Here is a 21,206-nt window from a genome sequence, read left to right on the forward strand (position 1 = left end):
TTATTATTAAAATAGTTTAACCAGACCACTGAGCTGGAAAAAACCATACAAAAATTAATCTAGTGCTAATGCTAAGTGCATTTTGAAACCAGTGGAAGATGAATTGCCTTCTACAGTGAACCCCCTGTATTCGCGGGGGATGCATACCACACACCCCCTCGAATAGCTAAAATCCACAAATACTTAAAACCCCTCTAAAACACTTAGAACTGCCCATTTTGAAATGGGGGGGTTACTGTTGTCATCGTGTCTGCTATTAGGCAGAAAGTATTTTCTTAATACAAGCCTATTCAGGTTCAATCCTAAGCTCATGATCTTAGACGGTGACCACTTACATTATTTTCATTACATGAATTTAGAGGACCTTACTAATGTTCAAGGTAGAATTCTCCTAGTTTTCAGCGTCTCTGTTTTAAGTCTTTATTAACATAAGAATGATGTTTATTTCTCTGTTATTATTTCACCGGCTGACACGGGACCCGATCCAGAAAAAGGATTTTGACAAAGGAAAAATCTATTTCTGGGAGGGGCCCGTCACCCGGTGACCCACCCTGTTTTTCATTCTCTCCTCCCATGATAAACATCATTCTAGTGGGGTGGGTGCTAACATGGAATGCAGCTAGTGTTGCCTTGTGTACAGTCCGCAAGTAGTGCATGGGCTTGTATCGACACCTCTCTCGTTGGGACTTTTGACGTTGGGAATCTTTATAGGGCAGGGTCCCGTGATTGTGACAATCTCACCCTTTACCATATACGACTCCATTTCTTGAGTTCGCTCTGGGGTAGTAACCCCAGCTTTACATTTAGCTTTTCTCTGGTATCTAGCAACGGAATTACCTAGAAATAAGTGCTGAATGGATTATTTCACCGGGTGACACGGGCCCCTCCCCAGAAATAGATTTTTCCTTTGTCAAAATCCTTTTTTTGTCAATAGATGGCGGTGTGCATTGTTTACTTCGTGAACTTCCAATTTCATATGCTACTCCTGTGAAATTCGCTTCAGGTTCATAACTTTCAAAGCATGGAAAAAATACTAAATTTTGAATGGTACATGAACCTATATTTTATTTTCTTCTTTTTACCTTTCTGGCATCCAAAGTAATTCTTTATAATACTGCATGATTTAAAAATGCTGTGAAAATAGTATAATATATGACTCCCGAGTTAACTAGGGAATGTAAACAAAAAAAATTATGCACTACATGTTAAAAACCAACTTACGAACAATTCAAATTGCAGATGGCCATCTGGAACATGACTCATTCATAGATAGGGTAGTGACTTTACAGTGCAGTCATAATAGTAAAAGATATTTTGTGTGATTATCATAATTCCTGCATACAGATAGTGACATATCTTAGAAGTACAGGCTTCTGTTACTCTTCAAAAGAAATTTTATCAGAATCTAAAATATTAGTTACCTGTTTATAAAGTTTTCAAGTGGCTGTAACATATCAAGTAAGATGCATTTTATTTTTAGAGATGTGCACAGGCATGTATATACAGTACCCATGCACATACATTGTCTGTGTATACAGTGTATTTTAATGAGTAAATAATAAACCCCTTGAGCCAGTCCTGGGTTAAGAATGTCAAATCAGTGTTCTGGCCAAAACCTTCAACTATAAAAATAGTGCTCCTAATCTTTTATTTCATAGCCAAAACACTTTTTAGGTGCTTCCTCATTTGTTATATGATTTTCCCAATGCCTTCCAGCCATAAGTCACAACATGTAACAGTATGGGGCGACTCATTTTATACAGTAATTACATATGGTAACGTATATTTTGTAGTCACGCTTGTAGTAATAAGAATGTAATATTTCAGATGGTAATGTGTAGATCCTAGATTTTTTTATTGTTTTATCTTTTTATAAAGGTATCTGAGATAAAAGTAGAAAAGATGCTTCGAATTCTACAAGAAGTGCAGAAAGGACAAACAATTGATGAAGCTGTTGCTGTAGTAACAAAGGAATATGATGTTGATCCAGATGAAGACCTCAATAAAGTGAGTGAGGAGGAGTTAGCAAAAAAGAAAAAGGTAAGTTTTTTTTTTTGTCTTCAAAGACTGCACAATTTCCTTGGTGCAAAAAGTCCCATCCATTTACGTCACTACCTTGGTTGTATACATGCTATATAGTACTGCAAAATAAAAAGTCCAAAAGTTCTGCATTTCCTGAAAATTTAGTTTTATAATGGTCTCTTTAGGTTGGAGAGCATTCTGATTCTAAGACTGGGCTTTTTTTATAGTTAAAAAGTTTAAAAACATTGACCAGCATTTTCTGTGCAAATCACAAATAAAGGTTCTATACTGTAGTTTTATTGCTGTTCACTAAGGATTTAGAATACTGTACCTGTACACTATAGATAAATTGTAAAAACTCGTGGATAATGACATGAGAAATAAAGTGCAATGGCATGCATTTTACTTCAAAGATTTTGGCACATTTTTTTTATACAGGAGAGGCACATGAATGCAGAGGATTTTTATTTTCCCCCCAAAAAATATGTACTGTAACTTTGATGTCTTTACTGTAGCCATCATGACTTAGTATGCATATAGAAAGCAATAAATTTGTTTTTGTATAACTGACATTTTCTAACCAATTTTTAGGAAAATCCTGTAACAGCATAAAGGTGTCCATGCTATAGATAAACCTCACATTTTACTAATGTTTAACAATCAAAATGTTGGAATTATTTTAGAGCTTAGTTTCTCTACCATACCCATAAGAATCTCAAGTTGCTGTCTGAATTAAGTCCTGAGAATGAATAGAACCCATCATCCTCCATTTCCTATGGCTAGCTATTTTTGGCTTGCATTGTGAGTGGTTTTTTTCCATGATTTATTCTTTTCATCATTACGTGAAGGCAGTATAAAGGTTTGATTTTACCTACAGAATGAAGATGATAAGAAATTTATCAGAAAGTGCCCACTATCTCATACTCGGTTTGCATACAGGACACAGTTAGGCAAATATATGTGATGCCCTTTTAGATATAACTGGTGACAACCAAGACAACTTTGGCTATATATAAAAGTTCAGATTTGTGCAAATTGATTTTAGTGTTTCCATTTACCTTAATAACTGTCAGGTTCTTGTTGTTGGTGGTACTTATAATGAGCTTGGACCTGCCTTGTTTGATGTTCCATAAGGTAATGTGTTGGGACCTTTGTTGTTCTCAGTTTTCAATTGTGTTATGATTATTGATGAAGAAGTAAGATATTAGTGCACAGTATTTAGGGTTACGTCTGTTGCAGTTATTTTCACTCCCCAGATTTGGAGTGAAGTTGCTGGTAGCCCTACAGAAGTGAAATAAATCAGGGACTTTTGTTATTGTCAACTGGTTATGAGGTCAAACCCAAGCAAGTGACGAAAAATAACAATGTGGTACTCTTCCGAGTCTGTGTAATTGGAATGAGCACACTTTAAATCCTTTAGCAACAACCAATTGGAGGGCAAGTCTGGTGCCAGCAGCCATGGTAATTCCAGCTCCAGTAGCGTATATTCAAGTTGTTGCTGTTAAAAAGCTTGTAGTTGGAGGTCAGTTATGACTGGGGTGGGAGGTCACCGCCCAGTGCATCCCCGTCAGACTCCGAATAGTTTAACTGATCTCAAGCAGTTTCTCACTTCCTGATTTGTTGGGCATAGACAGCACTTTAATTTATTCACCTTTTCCATCAGCGTATCATCCATTCTTTCCATTTGACCAAACCAACTACTTTACTGAGTGATGCCTTGAACCCCAAGCTTTATTTTTCACAGCACTTGAGAAGTATAATGTCTAGTGCTTCCAGAAAACTGTAGTTTGTAATGATGTTCATGTCTCTAGAAATGATGGTAATGCCATTCTTTGGATCTGTTGTTCCACCATAATTCGAATACTGTTTTTATTATTATTATTATTATTATTATTTTTTTTTTTTTTATTCGACTGGGTGGTTTTTATAGTGTGGGGTTCCGGGTTGCATCCTACCTCCTTAGGAGTCCATCACTTTTCTCACTATGTGACCAGTTTCTAATAGCACACTTTTCTGCATGAGTCCCAGAGCCACTTCTTCATCTAGTTTTTCCAGATTCTTTCTCAGGAATCCTGGGATCATGCCTAGTGTTCCTATGATTATGGGTACAATTTCCAATGGCATATTCCATATCCTTATTTCGACTTTTAGGTCTTGATACTTATCAATTTTTTCTCTTTCTTTCTCATCTACTCTGGTGTCCTGTGGTATTGCAACATCAATGGGTGATACTTTCTTCTTGATTTTGTCAATCAACATCACATCTGGTCTACTGGCATGTATCACTCTATCTGTTCTGATGCCATAGTCCCAGAGGATCTCTGCCTGATCGTTTTCTATCACTCCCTCAGGTTGGTGTTCGTACCACGTATTACTGCAAGCTAGCTGGTGTTTCTTGCACAGGCTCCAGTGGAGGGCTTATTATTATTATTATTATTATTATTATTATTATTATTATTATTATTATTATTATTATTATTATTATTATTATTCATCAGATGAATCTTACTCAGATGGAACAAGCCCACAGGGGCCATTGACTTGAAATTCAAGAACATGGTGTTCATTAGAAAGAAATAACCAAAGGTAATTAGAAATACAGAAAGAAGAGATCAGTTCTTAATAATAAAAAAATAAATTAACAAATTAACAAATAAATAGATAAAAATTTAAATAAGTTATTTAAATAAAAGCAGAATTGTTTCAGGGTAGTTATGCATTGCATATTTGCTTTTACTTTTGAAGTTCTAGTTGCTCAACATCCTCAGGGAGACTATTCCTTAGTCCAACGGTGTGAGTAATAAAGGACCTCTGGAACTGAGAAATTCAACAGTGGGATATATTTACTGCACATTGCTTGAAGTGTTGGTTTTCTTTCCCCAGTAATGGTAATTATGTTTCAGACCATTGCTGGAAGATATCCCATTTGGTTGTCTGCACCAAGCTGTTTCAATGAGAAACTTCCCCTTGCACTTTTAAAGCCTTTGCATCAAGAACTAACACTTCACTCTCACTTTGCAGAGTTTCATAGTAGTATCCAGAGGAAGAACAGTCATCATGATATTTATGTACCTATTAAGAACTGCATAGGACAATGTCTTTTTCATGTCTACATGATAGCACAATTTCTTTGTTTGCTACATTCTAGAATCTTTATATCTTGCCTGTTGAGATAAGTCATCCAGAAGGAAAACCTTTTTTTATATTACATTAGACTATTGTAAATTATATAAGGTTACATCAGAATACGTGATTACAAAAGTTAATGGTCCTGAAAAGAAACCAGGCTTAATTTCATAATCTAATCAACAAGTTATATGCCTATAGTAATTTTACCTTACATGTAATGCATTGGATTCTCACTCACAATATTAGTATTAAACAGCATATGTAAAACAATTTGCTTTTGACTGGAAACATATCCAGTACCAGTAGCAAATTTTAAGTTTAAATTGTAATTAATTTTCTAAAAACACAATTCCAGCCAAAAAAGCTTGATTTTTTTTTTATTGTAAGTTGTTTTTCAGTTAAAAGTATGTCCCCCCCTCCCCCAAGAAAATCATAATAGATTTTACTATTTAGGTAATCTGTCCACATTGAAAATTTAATCAAATACAGTAAACAGTATTTTCAAGAGCTTAATGAGTTGCATTAGTGATTCACCTGTTTTGTAAAATAACTTTTTTTCTTGAAGCCAATCACACCCAGATCTTGAACTTTTTGTGTTAAAAATTCTCTCTTCTCAGGAGCCACTTTCATTCATTATACATTAGATAATTCACTCACAACAACTTGCATTGATGAGAGAAAGAATAATTTTTTTTTCCGCCTCACTACTTCAGGAAATGCAAGTTATACCTGGCAGAATTCTTATTTATGCCTGGCAGTATTTAAGGCTAGTGAGTGGAACGTCATGATGAGAGTTCCGTTGAAGCTGCGTATTTTGACAAACTGTAAATCAGTTCATGGGAAGCTCTTGTTAAGCAATGGTTTGTGTATTGAAAAACAAAATACTCTTACACTTTTGGATATTAGTGACTAATTAATTGTAGGGTGGTTTGTGTACTACCACATTTTTTGAAATACATTTTATTGCAATTTTGTCTTCATTGTAGCATTTACCATTTTCATTTTATTGCAATTTTGTCTTCATTGTGGCATTTACCATTGAAAAGTCAAATTATGTAATAGAATTATGAATCTGGACCTAGCCTCTGAAAGAGAGTGTAAAGTCTTGAAATATTTTTTTTTCAAGATTATGGAAAACAGCTTTGAAAAGAACCAGGTAAAACCAGGAGACCCAGACTACGAGTATGACAAACAGATAGATTTTGCCAGTGATAATAAAGCAGAAGCTGGCTGGGACTCTCCTGGAGGATCTCAAGAGGATGACTTCTGGTCTTAACATTATGGAACATTTGGTAGGAAAACATTATGAAACAGTTGGTAGATTTTATTCCTTCATTCTAAAAATGTCCTTGGCCACATATAAGAGTTGGTGTATTCATTCTCTCCTTTGAAGGTGAAAGTAACTACTTCAGACTGTTAAATGTGGTGGTAAGCTTTTTCATGTCAGATTATTTAAGGTCAAAGTCAACATACCGGTAAACAATCCTGAGAGCTCAAAGTGGAAGTATGTATTTTTTTTTTAATAATTGTGAACATGGAATGAACATCGCATTAGACATTTTAGGCTAGATATAAACATTTCTTTCACTGCATTCAAGGTGGGAATAATCTTAGTAATTTCAAACCACTTTAGTTGGGAAGCTTTATTTTTGTGTTTACCTCACTTGAATATTTAATGCAGCTCGCAGGATTTCTTGTATAGTAGGTTTCAGGTGCTCAGTAGTTTGTTTTGTTATTACATAGTGTCTTGATGAACTGATGTTTAGTGTATCACTACCATCCCTGCTAGATTGAGAGAAATATGCTAATTGAAGTGTAACACTTGTGTTACAGATACAAGGAATTAGTCGGTTGTCTCAAAATAATTTCCTTACAAAACTTATTTCACTTGAGTGAAAGATATATCACCGAGTTCATTTGTTTAAAAGTGTGTTGCCTCACCTACTGCTTAATTTACCTAAACACAAAAACTCAACACCACTTCTTGTTACCTAGAAAGATTCTGGCTTTTCTTAAGCAATAGGGAAAGCAGGAGGAGAACTCATGTAATTATCATAAGTTTTTCTACAATTTACCAAATTAGTTTTTATGTTAGAATGAAATTTTTAATGCCGACACATTTTGTATTTCACATATTTCTAAGTACAAGAATTTTGGTCCCTATCCTGTATACTAGAATAGCTATTTGGCAAAGATGCTATAGGAATTTCTTGTTGGGAATTGTTTTCAGTAGAGCCATGTGCGCCTAATTATCATGTGTGCAGGTACACAAAATCTCATCCTAAACCCTGTGGGCAGATGTTTTTTTGGGGTTAGGAATTTTTGGTTTGTGGAATGATATTCTAGTGCAGGTACAAAGCACTGTGTATATGTGTAATATATTCTTAGAATTCAACCTAGAAATGATTGAATACAAAACTTGATCCTAAGGTGACTTTACTCCATGGACCATACCTGATACTGTAATTACGTAATGTGTTTACAAGTAAATTTTAATTATTTTCTCTAGTGTTCTTCCTATTTTGTTTAAATGCAACTGTTATAAATTATCCATTGTGAAAGTTACTTGAAAGCTCTATTTAAATGTAAACATGAAGTATACAGTATTTTAACTTAAATTCTATTAAAGATAGGATTTTGAAACTAAATATTTGGGATTTACCCAAGATTGTCCTTTTTATAATGACATGTTTTTATTATTTTATATTAAAGTGCATAAACCAGGTAATCACTTCATGTGAATGTAAAGTGTGATAAAAAAAAAGTCCTGATGCTATGCCTAGTACAAATTAAATTATTCCCGATTTGAATTTGGCCACCATCCCCTTTGAAATGGTCTACCATGCTTGGAGCACTCTTAGAAAGTCCCATTCTTTGAGCCTGTCAAGGGCCATCTGCAATTTGTGCTGGATTTTCACTATGCCAAAACAGCAGCCTTCAGCTAGAAATTCATCTTTGAAAAGAGGAAGACGTGGAGGCAAATCCAACAAGTAATGGGGTGTGGAAAGTTATCTTGCAACTTCCTCTTCATCTTCTTCCCCAAGGTTGTCATTTTCACATACTGTGGTGTAGAACCAATGTGAATCACAGATGGAGCTTGATACATGTAAAAAACAGCACTTCCTGGGAGTGTTCCATGCATGACGGAAGTGCTGGGAGGAATGTATCAGTTCACAAGGTGACTACTTTTCAAGGAATGGTGACTAATTCATGTCTGGTACATATTTTATTTTTTATAAGGGCAGACCTGTGAATTTTATCAAAACCACATCTTTTTGGAAAAGTCCGACCTCACAGCAATATTTTACCTTACATGATTCAATTTTACCCAGAGGAAGTTTGAAAGCACTGCATATTTGGTTAAAAGTAAGGGGGTAGAGAAGAACTGATACAGAAAATTTACATTTGGATATTAATGACAGCTCTTTCCATTCTGTAAATGATAGTCTTGCCATATTTCCTGTCTGTAAGTCATTATGAATATTCGAAAAAGAGGCTTTACAGTTTACCCACCACAACTTATGAATATTCATATAGCGCAATAATATAAAACTGAAAATCATTGCAGCTTATTTGTAAATTCTCTAGGAAGTACTGCCTGTTATGCCTTGCACTTCCACGTCTTGCAAGAGATACTCCTTGCAGTACCTTATGTTGCCCACGGGAGACAGCACTAAAGGCTTTTTTGCAGCAACCCTTCTGTTCCTGGTGTTATGACCTTCATCAGGTACATTCATGTCTACCCACCTAACTGTTCAACCTCTTTAACTTACCTTGACGCAATTTTCATCTCTCATAGAGGAAGAAATCCTCAAACCCTAAGTCATTGATCTCATAAAACAATTATAGGTTCTTTGAAGTGTCCCTTTAGCCCCAACTGTTGCTTTCTGTTTGTTACTATTCCTTATCCATTCAACTTGATTTCCTCTCACCTAGATGTTCAACTTCTATAAATTTCTCTTGGTCCAATTTTCCTCCTTGATTCAAGAACAGCCAGTTGTTGAAAAATCATGAAATGTGAATCATTATGATTTAAATCTTTATATATATTACTTGTATATATAGTACTGATGGTTTGGTTATTAATGCAGTCCTTATTTGAAAACAAGCATTTGGTAAATCTTACAGCCTTATGGGGCAATTTTGTTTCTGAGAAAAGCTTTCTGTTTTTGGAATTTCACATGAGGAATATCTGGGGGTTTCTCCCTTGTTAAATGTAAACTTTAAAGTACCCTATAGTCAGATTTCTAGTCATATTATTATCAGTAAATGTTTAAATTATTTCAATTTTAAATTTTAACATGCTGTGATTTTTAATACTAAAATATCTTATCTCTTACATTTGAGTTCCATTAAACTTGTAACATGCATAAGACAAGTGCACCATAGTTCCTGTATTCAACAGCCTCTACTCAACTGCTGAAGCACTGTTGTAGCCTTTTAAGAACAAGAGTGAAATGTAGTTTTATGTAGCAAAAGAAATTACAAAACAGCTATTAAAATTACACAAACTTTTATTTTTACAAAGTTCTGTACATTACTCAAGGCATTTTGTTACAATAAAATTATACATTTCTAAAATTACTGTTGTTTATTTTTAATATTATGTTATTAAAGTATGCAAATATGCAGGGATATAAGTTCTTGCAAGTAATGTACTGTACAGTACATTCAGGCACTGTAGCTATTGTATTTTTGCATATCAGTAACAGTGTCTTAGTGTCAAGCAACCTCAGACATCTCAGTGTTTTTCAACACACAAGTCCAAATACAATTTAATGACATGCCCAGAAAGTGGTTGCAAATAAGTACTAAAAATTTTAAATTTCATGAAAACATCTGACGCTGAGACCAATATTCGTTTGTAAAGGATGAATTGTTGTTTTAAAAATTTTTATTACAGTGCTTGAATAATATCAATGTTACACTTTGGAGCATGAGACTGTAAAAAACAATTATGCCTTAAATTTCTTATTTGGAGGTTCATGAGAAATTTTGAAATCCTGAATCAAAATGTTGAGTTGCAATAGGAAACTCACTCTCATCATGTGCTTGTTTGGAGACACAGAACGAACGAATACTACTTCATCAATACACTTTTTAAGTCCTCCAAATTCAATATCATGACCCTGACTCCCATTTTCTGCACTGTCAGTTAAATCATTATTCAAAACATTGACAGAATCTCTTTTGATATACCTTAGCTGTTCTGCAACCATCCCAATTGCTGTATCTTTATTGGTATCTTGTGCAAACATGTAAACATGAATTAAAGGCAGCAGGGCATTTTCAGGTACATTATCACCTTCAGAGAAGAGGCCAATGAATGATGGCAAGAACTCTATTGCCATTGCTGGAAGATTCATTGTGATGTGTATTGTTCCACAAAAGTAAGAGTCGTGCCAGGTTTCCAAAAGACTTTTCTTTAAAATAGTCGTGATGAATTCATGACCATCAAGGTTGTAGCACTTCACCCGCTCACTAACTTTATTACTTGAACAGTTACGAACTAAGGATTCATAGGAATGTGGATTTAAATCATTAGCTGAAACTTTGCACTGTTTTTTTCCTGCAGGAATAGCAAACGGCCCTACACCGGCCATGATGTCATACAAAATATCACCCTGTTTGATTTTTTTCACTATTCTCTCATGTTCTGTAGACAGTCTGGGATTCCAGTAGACTTTAGCAAAGTCAAAAGAGAAAGCGCAACCGTTCTCTCTAACTGTTACATCTGTTGTTCCAGTTCCTGCAAGGACCTCCATTTCAAAATTTCTGTAAGTTGAATCAATTATGTTTGTTTTATTAACAACAAGGGTTATGTTTGGCGTCTTTTCCAAGAGTACTTCTCCAATTAGTCTCTTGTATGGTAGTACATGCTCTCGAAGGTTAAGATGAATGATGTGTCCAATCACAGAGTAGGCTTGAGCACCTTCCTGATTTTCAGGCAAAACAGATTTAATTATGTCATCTGCCCTCCAGTTCTCATAACATAAAGTGATTTCTTTTGAAAGAAAATCTGCATCTCCTTGTGAAGAAATTAGATCAAACTCTTCTTTAATGTCATCTACACTTTTCACTAATAGAGGATTTAGCAACACTACTTTTTTATCTTGATTTTCTGCATCTGTTTGAACTGGTTTTAATTTCTCTACCTTTAACATGAACTTCTTGAAGCATTTAAGGGTATCATGGATATTTTCATTTTTAACTCTAACAAGAGGAACACTGATCTTCTTAACAAAGGCCTCACGATCCAAAGTAGTCATTCCTCGAACACTAGCTGGTGGTAGGAGTAGGCTCATATCCATTTTGCGATAAAGCGAACGCTCCCTAAAGGAGTATTTTAAATGATACTCACTAATGAAATCTGTATTTTTTCTAGTTGTCAAAGCTGTATGTATATGCTTGAGAGATTCGCACAAGGGATCTTTCAGATGTTTATGTAAAAAACACGATGGAAAAAATACTCTAAGTTGCCAAACCAGAGTCCTGGAATAGATTTGGGAAGGTCTTAACTTGTGGAGCACTTTCTGGGTATACCTGTAAAACAGATGATGTCTTGTATTATTTCTATAAAATATGTAGCATAACATTGCTATAATTCACCAGCTTTACACTGCTGCACAATTTTAACCCAAAACATCTCCAAGTTTGTGCATCACCATGTGATGTACAAAGTACTGTAAATTCTTCCTCAGTTCCATACAACATTCATAAAATATGATAGATACTGTACCTTTCAAAGTTACAAGCTACTGATCATTCATAAAAATAACTGACAAATGCTCATTATTTCTCGTGAGCTAAGTATTGCATTTTCAAGACTTAGATAATCATAAATTTAGGTTCAACTTCTTTTTTCATCTAACAGTGCTATTTGCTATAATCAACTGAAATATTTTGCATTTATTCTTTTCACTGAAGTTTTAAAATACTCAAGCTACACACAAGGCATGGAAACTTACCTTAGCATTTTCACATGGTGACGTCTATATGAACTGTAAAAGCTTGTGCCTCAAACCTTATTTGCTTTCTCTACCTAAAAATGAAATGCCTTTCATTAATTTTTACAAAACATTAATTTATAATAGAAAACAGTTTTTTGTTTGACACAAACCCATTACTGGATACTGAAGATAACATGCCTGGTCATGAGGCAGTGGTTCAGATGTTGAATTATGAGAGAAGTACCACCATCCACACTAGAGTAAAATATGTCAGAACAGAAACACAGCAGCTACTCATCTCTTACATACCACGAACAGGTTGAAAATAAGTCAACGACTGTAGGTTGAATATGAACCTTTGGCCAATACTGGATAATCAATGAGGCACTAGTTAAGCTACCAATATGTTATCCTTTGGCCAATACTGGATAATCATATGAGGCACTAGTTAAGCTACCAATATGTCTAACTTTTATTCAACTCTTTTGTGGGGTCTGAGTCAAAGTTCCCAACATTAACATGTTTTACTGTAGTATGGACGCAACCTACGGAAGTCAGTGAACCTCACATGGTGCACTGAAGGCATTACTAAAAGGTATTTTGAGCAACCCTTCAGCTGCAATCACTTTTTAGCATTTCACTTTAACTCCATTCCAACTTTCTGTAATCTTGCTGTGCATCCTCTCAACAATTACTTACTAGTGCAACTTTGGGTTTCATCCTTGTTCCAATTTCAGGTACTCATACTTCGCCTTTATTTTGTGGTCCACTTTTATTTTGCTGTCCAGCTACTCCAACTCCTCTTTTCACCATCATAAGTGCTGAATGGCCAAAAAGGCCTTAGTGCTTGGCATGACTGCCTAAATTTCTCAATCAAATCAAACTAGTAAGGGGCACCTTACTTTGCCAGATGTCTGAAAGAGAGCACCCTTATTATCTAAAAACTAGAACAACATTTCAAAATTTTTTCATATCTTCACATACAGTATGTACTTTAATGATGATTATTAGTGACATTATGTAATAGGTGGAAGAGGGGAAACCCACAACCTGAAGTTTGGTACCTGACCACTGAGTCATTTGCAAGACTTGCAGGGCTAGTCTGAAGGATTGGTTATTACACAAGAAGTAAAATCTGGAGCAAAGAGGACAGCTGAGTGGGGATAAGACGTGAAATGATTAAATGTTAATCAAACAATTGCAAAATCTAAGAGTAGCAGATATTGTACAGTATATGCTTCCTTAATATAGGCTCTAATTTTATTATCAACAATGATCTAGTGAGAATGCATTCCTACTGTGGAACTAATATGTAAGCCCTAGGTACCATACTTTCTCCCTCCACTAGAAAAAGATAGCAGTTCTGGATGGAAAGTTTGAGGGTATCTTGTCCTGTAGATCTTTATATCCTCTTAAGCAAACGCTGAAGATACATGACTGATACACTACTGTACAATATTTACCTTGGTTTTTCCATAGTGCCCCTATAATGCAGTAGTAATGCTTAAGAATTCACGGCCACTTCTGGGGTAAGAGAGGAACAACCAGCACAAGTATTCAATTTGTTTGTGCCATAATGTTCATGTGAGGGGAGGAGGGAGGGCTCCAATCCTGTAATTACTTGGTAAGTATATATAAAACTTTATTTTATTATAAAAATGTCATTTTTATAAAAGTAGCTTACCAAGTAATCACACTGCTGGTTCCCACATTGACAGGAGGTGGGATGCATGAATAAATCTACCCCAAAACATTAACAATGGTAATGAATTTGAGAACAGGAAGGATTGCTATAGTACATTCACATCAGCCGTGCATTTGGTGCCTAGCGCTGTCCCTTACGACGCTCTTGATTGGCTAGTGGTCAGCCAATCACAGCACTGGAAAATGGCCAGCCTGCAGTCTCTCTCAAAGCTCCAGACAGTGAACATCTCTGCTCTGACACCTGAAGAACATGTCTTTCAAAAGTTATCTTTCATTAAACCTCAGTTTTACCCAAAGAGTAGTAGTGTTTCCCAATTTCATCACTAAACATGTCAAGCCAATGGTTGAAGGATTATAATGATATATGAATTATTTACTTCAATAAACTTAATGGTAAGATGTTTGACAGTGAAATAAACAAGAAATTTTTAATGATAAAATGTATTCTTTCATTCCTTACATGGCATCGCAGTGCATTCATCATTTATCGTCTTGTGTCTCATAAAATTTCGTAGCTTAAATGTCATGGATGGCAGTGCTACCTAAAAGTATGGGTAGGGCTATCAATCAATATGAAAATATCAAGCAAGCGATTAAGAATATTAAAATGTGCGGGGATGCACGCAGACTATAGCATATATCCCGGGCAACCAGCCAGCTCTTAACACATTCCTTAGGCCTACTTCTAAAGGAATCTCTTGCTTTCGCTTGTTGTTATTTGGGGCCATACTTGAATGACGCTTGTATGTCAGATCTTGCATTCAAGTTCAATAAACGAGCCTAGGATTAGGTAATGACTCGTCCATGGCCGTCTGCAATCAGCTACACTTCTAATATTGTGAGCCTCCTCGCTCCCCTACAAAAAAAAGTTACATACACATACCATACTTTTCTATGTATCTACGTATGTATGTAGTCTATAATTACTCATTTTAATTTTTTTCCGTATCGCGGCTCCTGACAGTGTGCTACTGTAGGCCTACTGTCAAGTGCAGCTGGTCGTACCCATATAGAGAAGTTACCTCTTTATTCGGATGGCCATAGACGAGTCATTACATAATCCTAGGCTCGTTTATTGAACTTGAATGCAAGATCTGACATATAAGCGTCATTCAAGTATGGCCCCAAATAACAACAAGCGAAAGCAAGAGATTCCTCTAGAAGTAGGCCTAAGGAATGTGTAAAGAGCTGGCTGGTTGCCCGGGATATATGCTATAGTCTGCGTGCATCCCCGCACATTTTAATATTCTTAATTGCTCGCTTGTTATTTTCATACTGATTGATAGCCCTACCCATACTTTTTAGGTAGCATTGCCATCCATGACATTTAAGCTACGAAATTTTATGAGACAAGACGATAAATGATGAATGCATTGCGATGCCATGTAAGAAATGAAAGAACACATTTTATCTTTAAAAATTTTTTGTTTATTTCACTATCAAATATCTTACCATTAAGTTTATTGAAGTAAATAATTCATATATCATTATAATCCTTCAACCATTGGTTTGACATGTTTAGTGATGAAATTAGGAAACTACTATTCTTTGGGTAAAACTGAGGTTTAGTGAAAGTTATAACTTTTGAAAGACATGTTCCTCAGGTCTCGGAGCGGAGATCTTTACTCTCCTTAGCTTTGAGAGAGACCGTACACTGCCCATTTTCCAGTGCTGTGATTGGCTGACCACTAGCCAATCAGGAGCGTTGTAAGAGACAGCGCTAGGCACCAAATGCACGGATGATGTGAATGTACTATAGCATTAAAAAATGCCTTTGTTCTTTACCTGATAAGGGAGCTGCTGCAGGAAGGTACTGCCTCTATTGGTGCTCTCTTTATTGTATAGTGGCGCAGCTGTATAGCCGAGGCTTGCCTACTATATTAATGGGTACCTTCTTGCAAGGATGATTCCAATTGCTGACAAAGGTATTAATGTTGCCCCTGCCCAGGGTGCAGTACAGAAAAAACAACAATGAAATAAATGCCACCTACCATAAAATGTTAAAAACCCCTGCCCAACTATGAAGGACTGGAGGGCACTCCGGTACACTGTACCCCCAGGCTCCCTTAAAAACTCAACCACCTCAAATCAAGGCAAAGAAAGGAAGGAAGGATTGCTTCCTATGCTTCTTCCCCCAATACCACGCCAGCCACCAAAAACGGATCCAAAGTACTGCAATTATCGTAAACTGTTTCAGTTTCCTTCAAATAACGAGTTACAAAGACTGACTTACATTTCCAAAAAGTCACTTGCAATATTGAGGAGAGAGACAAATTACGCTTGAATGCCAATGAAGTGGCTACAGCCCTAATTTTATGAGCTCTCTCTTTACACAATGGAAAAAACTCATCTTCAACAGAAGAATGGGCTCCCGAGATGAGGTCTCTGAGGAAGAATGCCAGGGCATTCTTTGAAGTGGCCGAGAAGGATTCTTAACAGAACACCATAAGGCGTTTGAAGGACCACGAATCTTCTTTGCTCTGTTTAGATAAAACCTTAGAACTCTCACAGGACACAATACTCTCTTCCTCATTTGGGCTTACTAATCCGTCTGGCTGTCGCTTTTCTCTTTTTATCTCTAGCCAGTTTGTTTAAATGAGATCTTAAAGTCTTCCACTTCTTACTGTCCCAGTCTACACATTCATTACACTGCAAGTCTTCTGAACAAATTTGTCCCCTACAATCCATGCAGATAGATTCCTTAGTCAAATGCGTATAGGTGAACTTGAGTCTGACACTTGGAAAAAACATGTCACCTAAAGTCACAATCAGTAAATAAGGGAAGCTGTTATAAAGAGAACAACATTAAAGGTAAAAAAACAGTCTAACTCTATCTAATAATGCCGAAAGGCTATCAAAGCAAGAATACTTCACCAAATACAATGAGAAATAAACAGGAAAGATGAATTCCAAAGTCAAAGCTGCTGCTAAAAGCTGGTGTACAGCCATTAGCCGGCAGAAACAAATTGAATATTTTTACTAGCTGTTCCTCTTTAACCCGAAAGTGGGCGGGGTTAGTCACCCAGCCAAATAAAATAGCGCGATCCGCAAATTTCAAAATTTTTAGCTGCCGGTTAATAGAAACTATACAATCTACTGTAATTACTTGGTAAGTTACTTATATAAAATGCCCTGTTACGAACATGACTGAGAATTGGAGGGAACTCATTCTATGACACTGAACAGATGAACCAACCTATTAGTCTAAGGTAACATTAAAGGTACAAGATTGTCTGTTTGAGCATAATCTGCACTACTACTCTAATGGATTAGTTATGGTGAATTTCTACAATTCTCTAAGATGTTTATATAAGCTGGGTTATTATAATATCTTCCAAGAGCGTACCCTGTTCCTTAGAACTGTATAAAAGAAAAGTCATGCTCAGCTAAGACTAAAACTAGAATTTAGGCTTATAATTATTATGATAGTGATGGTAAATTCTCAAGAATGAAAGTGAATGAATATGAACTGGAGGATCTGAGAAGAGAGGGACCAATAGTAACCATGGCATCTGAAATAAAACAGCCTTAGGGTAGATAAAAATGTTTATGGTAAAGGATCATTTGCTTACACTACAAGAAAACATGATAAAGGAAGATAGACGACCAGAGTACCATAAAAAAAAAAAAAAAAACATTGAATCACAACTGATAAGGGGCCGTACTACAGTGTGAGACATGTAGAGTAAAACTACTGGTGCAAGCCATGAAAATATTAATGAAGATGTGCAAGGTCAGGTTGAAAATGAAAATGTTAAAATCAACAACTCTCAGTTTACCCTCATACCAAGAAAATCAACAGCTGACATGTTCTTTATGAAGACACAATTATATACGACATAACATGTCAAAAGGGAGGTTATATAGAGTAATATACAGTGTCTGTGGATCTCCAAAGGCATCTGATAAAAGTACCAAGACAGGGAATTGTGGAAAAACACAATACAACATATAATGGTACTAGTCTACATTACTGTATATCACAATACATGATTTTAAATTGAAGACAATGATAAGTACCTTGGTCACTCAGAAAATTTGCAACCCTTTCCATAACCTTTCTGACAGTAACCCTTAAAAGCAATATCAGGCAACTTTCTCATAAGTGCATAGAGCCACCTCACACAACTCCAAAGGTTGGCATTTGATGAATTTCTCTCCTTTTCTTTTTTCAATTATATATTTTGTTTTACTAGGATATTACAATATAACAGTGTGTGATTACAGTACATTACAGAATGTTAGTATACTTCCAAAGCTTTCTTCACTTATTAGAATTATTATTTTCATCTACGTAATTTTTGTAAACATAGTTCTAGGAGTGTATACTATTAGCATATTAATAATTACAATTGTGATTTACATGCCTAGGCTAATGTTATTAATAAAAATTCTTTTTGAAGTCAATTATTTATTCTTTAAATATTTTAGAAATCACTTAACCTTATTCAGTCTGGATATTTAGCTAAGCACCTAAATAGATGGTGCCACTAATGATACTCATGAATACCAAATGTATAAGGAGTTGGGGATTTCCAATGCCCAAAATGTATTTGAAGAACCAGCAGCGAAAAGATAAGGGAGGTGGACTCTGCTGTGGTAGCAGCAGCAGGCTATCATTTTGATGAAATGAATGGTTATTTACTTGGAAACCATAATAATCCACCTCACTTTATATAGCATACCCATCTTAGACCTGTAAGCCTACTGCATACCATTTTGCATTTTTCCCTAGTAGGCTCAGTAACCTCGGGTAAGAGTAGCTAAGGTGAAAACACAAAGCATAATGGTTTATCCCAGCAATGATAGTAGGCTAAAGATATAAATGGTGCAAGAAGAGATATTGAATAACATATCTTCATGCTTCTGTTACTGCTTATGTATTCCTTTTTTTTTCCCCCTAGGGTCACACTCCATTATAGGCACTCTGTGAGACTTGCAAACTCATCTTGTCATTTACATAAAAAAAGCAGACAGATTCTGAGATTTTTTTTATACAGCATACACCATATTAATTGTCAAATCCACACTGTCATAGCACTCAGAAAAAAGAAGTCTTTAATAACTTAAACAGCTTGATATTTTCACACCTCCTGATATCAAGTGGGAGCTTACTGTATAGTCTTACAGTGGCAAACTTAAAGGCTCCAATTTGAATTTCATTTTGGCTCAAATAACTTGAGATCAACTATTCTTGTGCTGACTCCACCTGTTGAATGTATTATATGCAGCAAGTCACTTAAATATTTTGGACGCTCAATATTGATAGCTTGGCAAGTCATTAAACATATTTTAAATATTATTGTAACCTTGACAGGGAGCCAGTGGAACTCAAACAAAATAAGGGTAATTCAGTTTTGCATTGCAATACCCTTCATTAATCTTGCTGATCTATTTAGTATATTTTGCAACTTCCTAAGTTGCATCTTGGGCAAATTATGATAAACTGAGTTGCAATAATCCACTCTGTTTGATATAATTATTCACAGATTTTTTCAAGATATTTTTCAACAAAGGCAATATTTCTAACATGATGGCCAGTAACCGCTACAACTTTTTTTTAGCATTAAGAGACATACTACTGTCAAGTAGTATACCCAAGTCCCAAACTGTCTACAATCACTAATATCTGTATGCAGTCAAAAATCATCACGGTTGCTTAAATAGGCTAATTTTTCCCTCCTCTCAAATGAATTCAGTTTTATTTTAATTTAATTTCAGTTGTTCAAACGCCTTCCATTCCTTAAGAATATTGTTTAGGCTACTGTATGTGAAAAATAAGGCTAGGTGTTGTCTGCAAATAGGTAGTTTGAAGTTTGCTCCATGTATCCGTAGTAGCCTATACTTGACAATCCAGTCATGTAAATACAAAATAAAACTGGGCCTATTTATATTGGCTAATTACTAGCTAGTCATAACAGCACGAGTATCTTACATCAAATCTATGAGTTACCTGATAGGTTAGCCTACTGGGTAGCATAAACAACGGGTCGGTAAATCGGTGCTATTTTATAAGTTGTCAATACACGTTATGAAATTGTAACATACATTTTTGAAAAGTGCTCTTCACTCTCGTTATTTTGAACCCCATAAACACTAAGCGCAAATGATAAATAAAAAAATATTCAAATTACGGCTTATAAGGTAAGAATACCTGTCCACCCCCCTTAGCTAATACGGCAAAATTGTAACCAGTAATCACCCCTAGGTTAAGTTAGATTTCTATTTAAAGATTTTTTTTACAGCCCTATCGTTTCCTAGTCATTTTTGCATGAAAAACCTAAAATGTTTTTGTGTGCTACAATGGCTGGTTGGAGTCTTATTGGCAACTTATAAAATTTTACGGTAAATCAAGTAGGCTAGCCTAGCCTAATGCAACATTATCCTTTAGCACACAGGAAACCATCATGTGACGTAGAATTAATTTTTAGGTTATTTTTCGTTAGACTCCAGCCACCTCCCTTTATAATTTATATTTTTCTTGGGTATATCACATCAAAACAAAAAATTCTTCTCAATACATAACCTTCATAAATGCCTAATAGCAGAGAAAATAAGGACTTGTAAGGTAAGACAATACCAGCCACCCCCTCCATAACTAATACGGCAAAATTGTAACCAGTAAACACCCCTAGTTTACGTTAGGTTGGTATTTTTAGGTTCTTTTACTACCTTATCATTTCTGGCCATTTTGCAAAAAAATCCAAAATGGTTTTTCATGCAAAAATGGCTAGCTGGCACCTTTGGAAATGGCTGGCTGGAGCCTTCCGAAAAATTACCAATTTTTATACAGCTACATCTCCTCCACAAACTACACTTATGCTTATCCTGCAAAAACAACAACCAGATTGATTTTACCTAATTTGGGGACAGGACAACATGGGACGTGCGTAAACTCCGAGGTTCTACACGCGATTTGCAGAAGATGTAAACAAAAGGTTGTTAACATGAAAAAATTTTAAAAAGTGCATCTGAAAGAGGGCACAGTTTACCAGCTTCATTTTCATCCAGTTTTATAGCAAAAGCATTAGAGAAGAACAAAATCAAGTATATAGCATTCAGTTCTTGATTGTCAATGTTGACCAAGAATATTGATGAATATTGTAGTTCGTAGACCTTGTTATTCACTCCACCAAACAAATTTGTGGGCAGTATCTCCTTGCAGATAGGTAAAAAGCCTCTCAGCTTATTCTTTTCGTATTTTTTGTCTTTTAAACATAGACAAGACGGTAACTTTTAACGATTTATACAGTATAGGACATGAAAGTATCAGCCCCCCAGCTGTCATATATTCTTCCAGCTTTCCAATCGGCTTTCTCAACCTATCCATTTTATATCATGTCCCCAAAACGTCTCTAATTTTTTATACTAAATAATGATCCGTACTATCTCATTACAAAG

General features: G+C 35.5%; 2 protein-coding genes across 3 annotated transcripts in view; one reads left to right on the forward strand and one right to left on the reverse strand.

Moving 5' to 3' along the window:
* The window catches only part of LOC136828007 (centrosomal protein of 19 kDa-like), a 25,687-nt gene extending 15,955 nt beyond the window's left edge, over nucleotides 1–9,732 (forward strand). For both annotated transcript variants that reach the window (XM_067085622.1, XM_067085621.1), the window contains exons 3-4: nucleotides 1,879–2,040; nucleotides 6,278–9,732. In XM_067085622.1, coding sequence (XP_066941723.1) covers nucleotides 1,879–2,040; nucleotides 6,278–6,427 — 312 coding nt within the window. In that variant the 3' untranslated portion in view covers nucleotides 6,428–9,732. The remainder of the gene's footprint in view (nucleotides 1–1,878; nucleotides 2,041–6,277) is intronic.
* Nucleotides 9,648–20,958, reverse strand: LOC136828006 (tRNA (guanine(37)-N1)-methyltransferase). The gene is made up of 3 exons (XM_067085620.1): nucleotides 20,664–20,958; nucleotides 12,120–12,193; nucleotides 9,648–11,694 (listed from the first exon to the last, which is right to left on the reverse strand). Exons 2-3 carry the CDS (start codon nucleotides 12,125–12,127, stop codon nucleotides 10,107–10,109), a joined length of 1,596 nt encoding a protein of 531 aa, XP_066941721.1. The 5' UTR covers nucleotides 12,128–12,193; nucleotides 20,664–20,958; the 3' UTR covers nucleotides 9,648–10,106.
* Nucleotides 20,959–21,206: the final 248 nt, after the last annotated feature.

The sequence above is a fragment of the Macrobrachium rosenbergii genome, chromosome 42 (assembly GCF_040412425.1).
Source record: "Macrobrachium rosenbergii isolate ZJJX-2024 chromosome 42, ASM4041242v1, whole genome shotgun sequence".
NCBI classification, from domain to species: Eukaryota; Metazoa; Arthropoda; class Malacostraca; order Decapoda; family Palaemonidae; genus Macrobrachium; species Macrobrachium rosenbergii.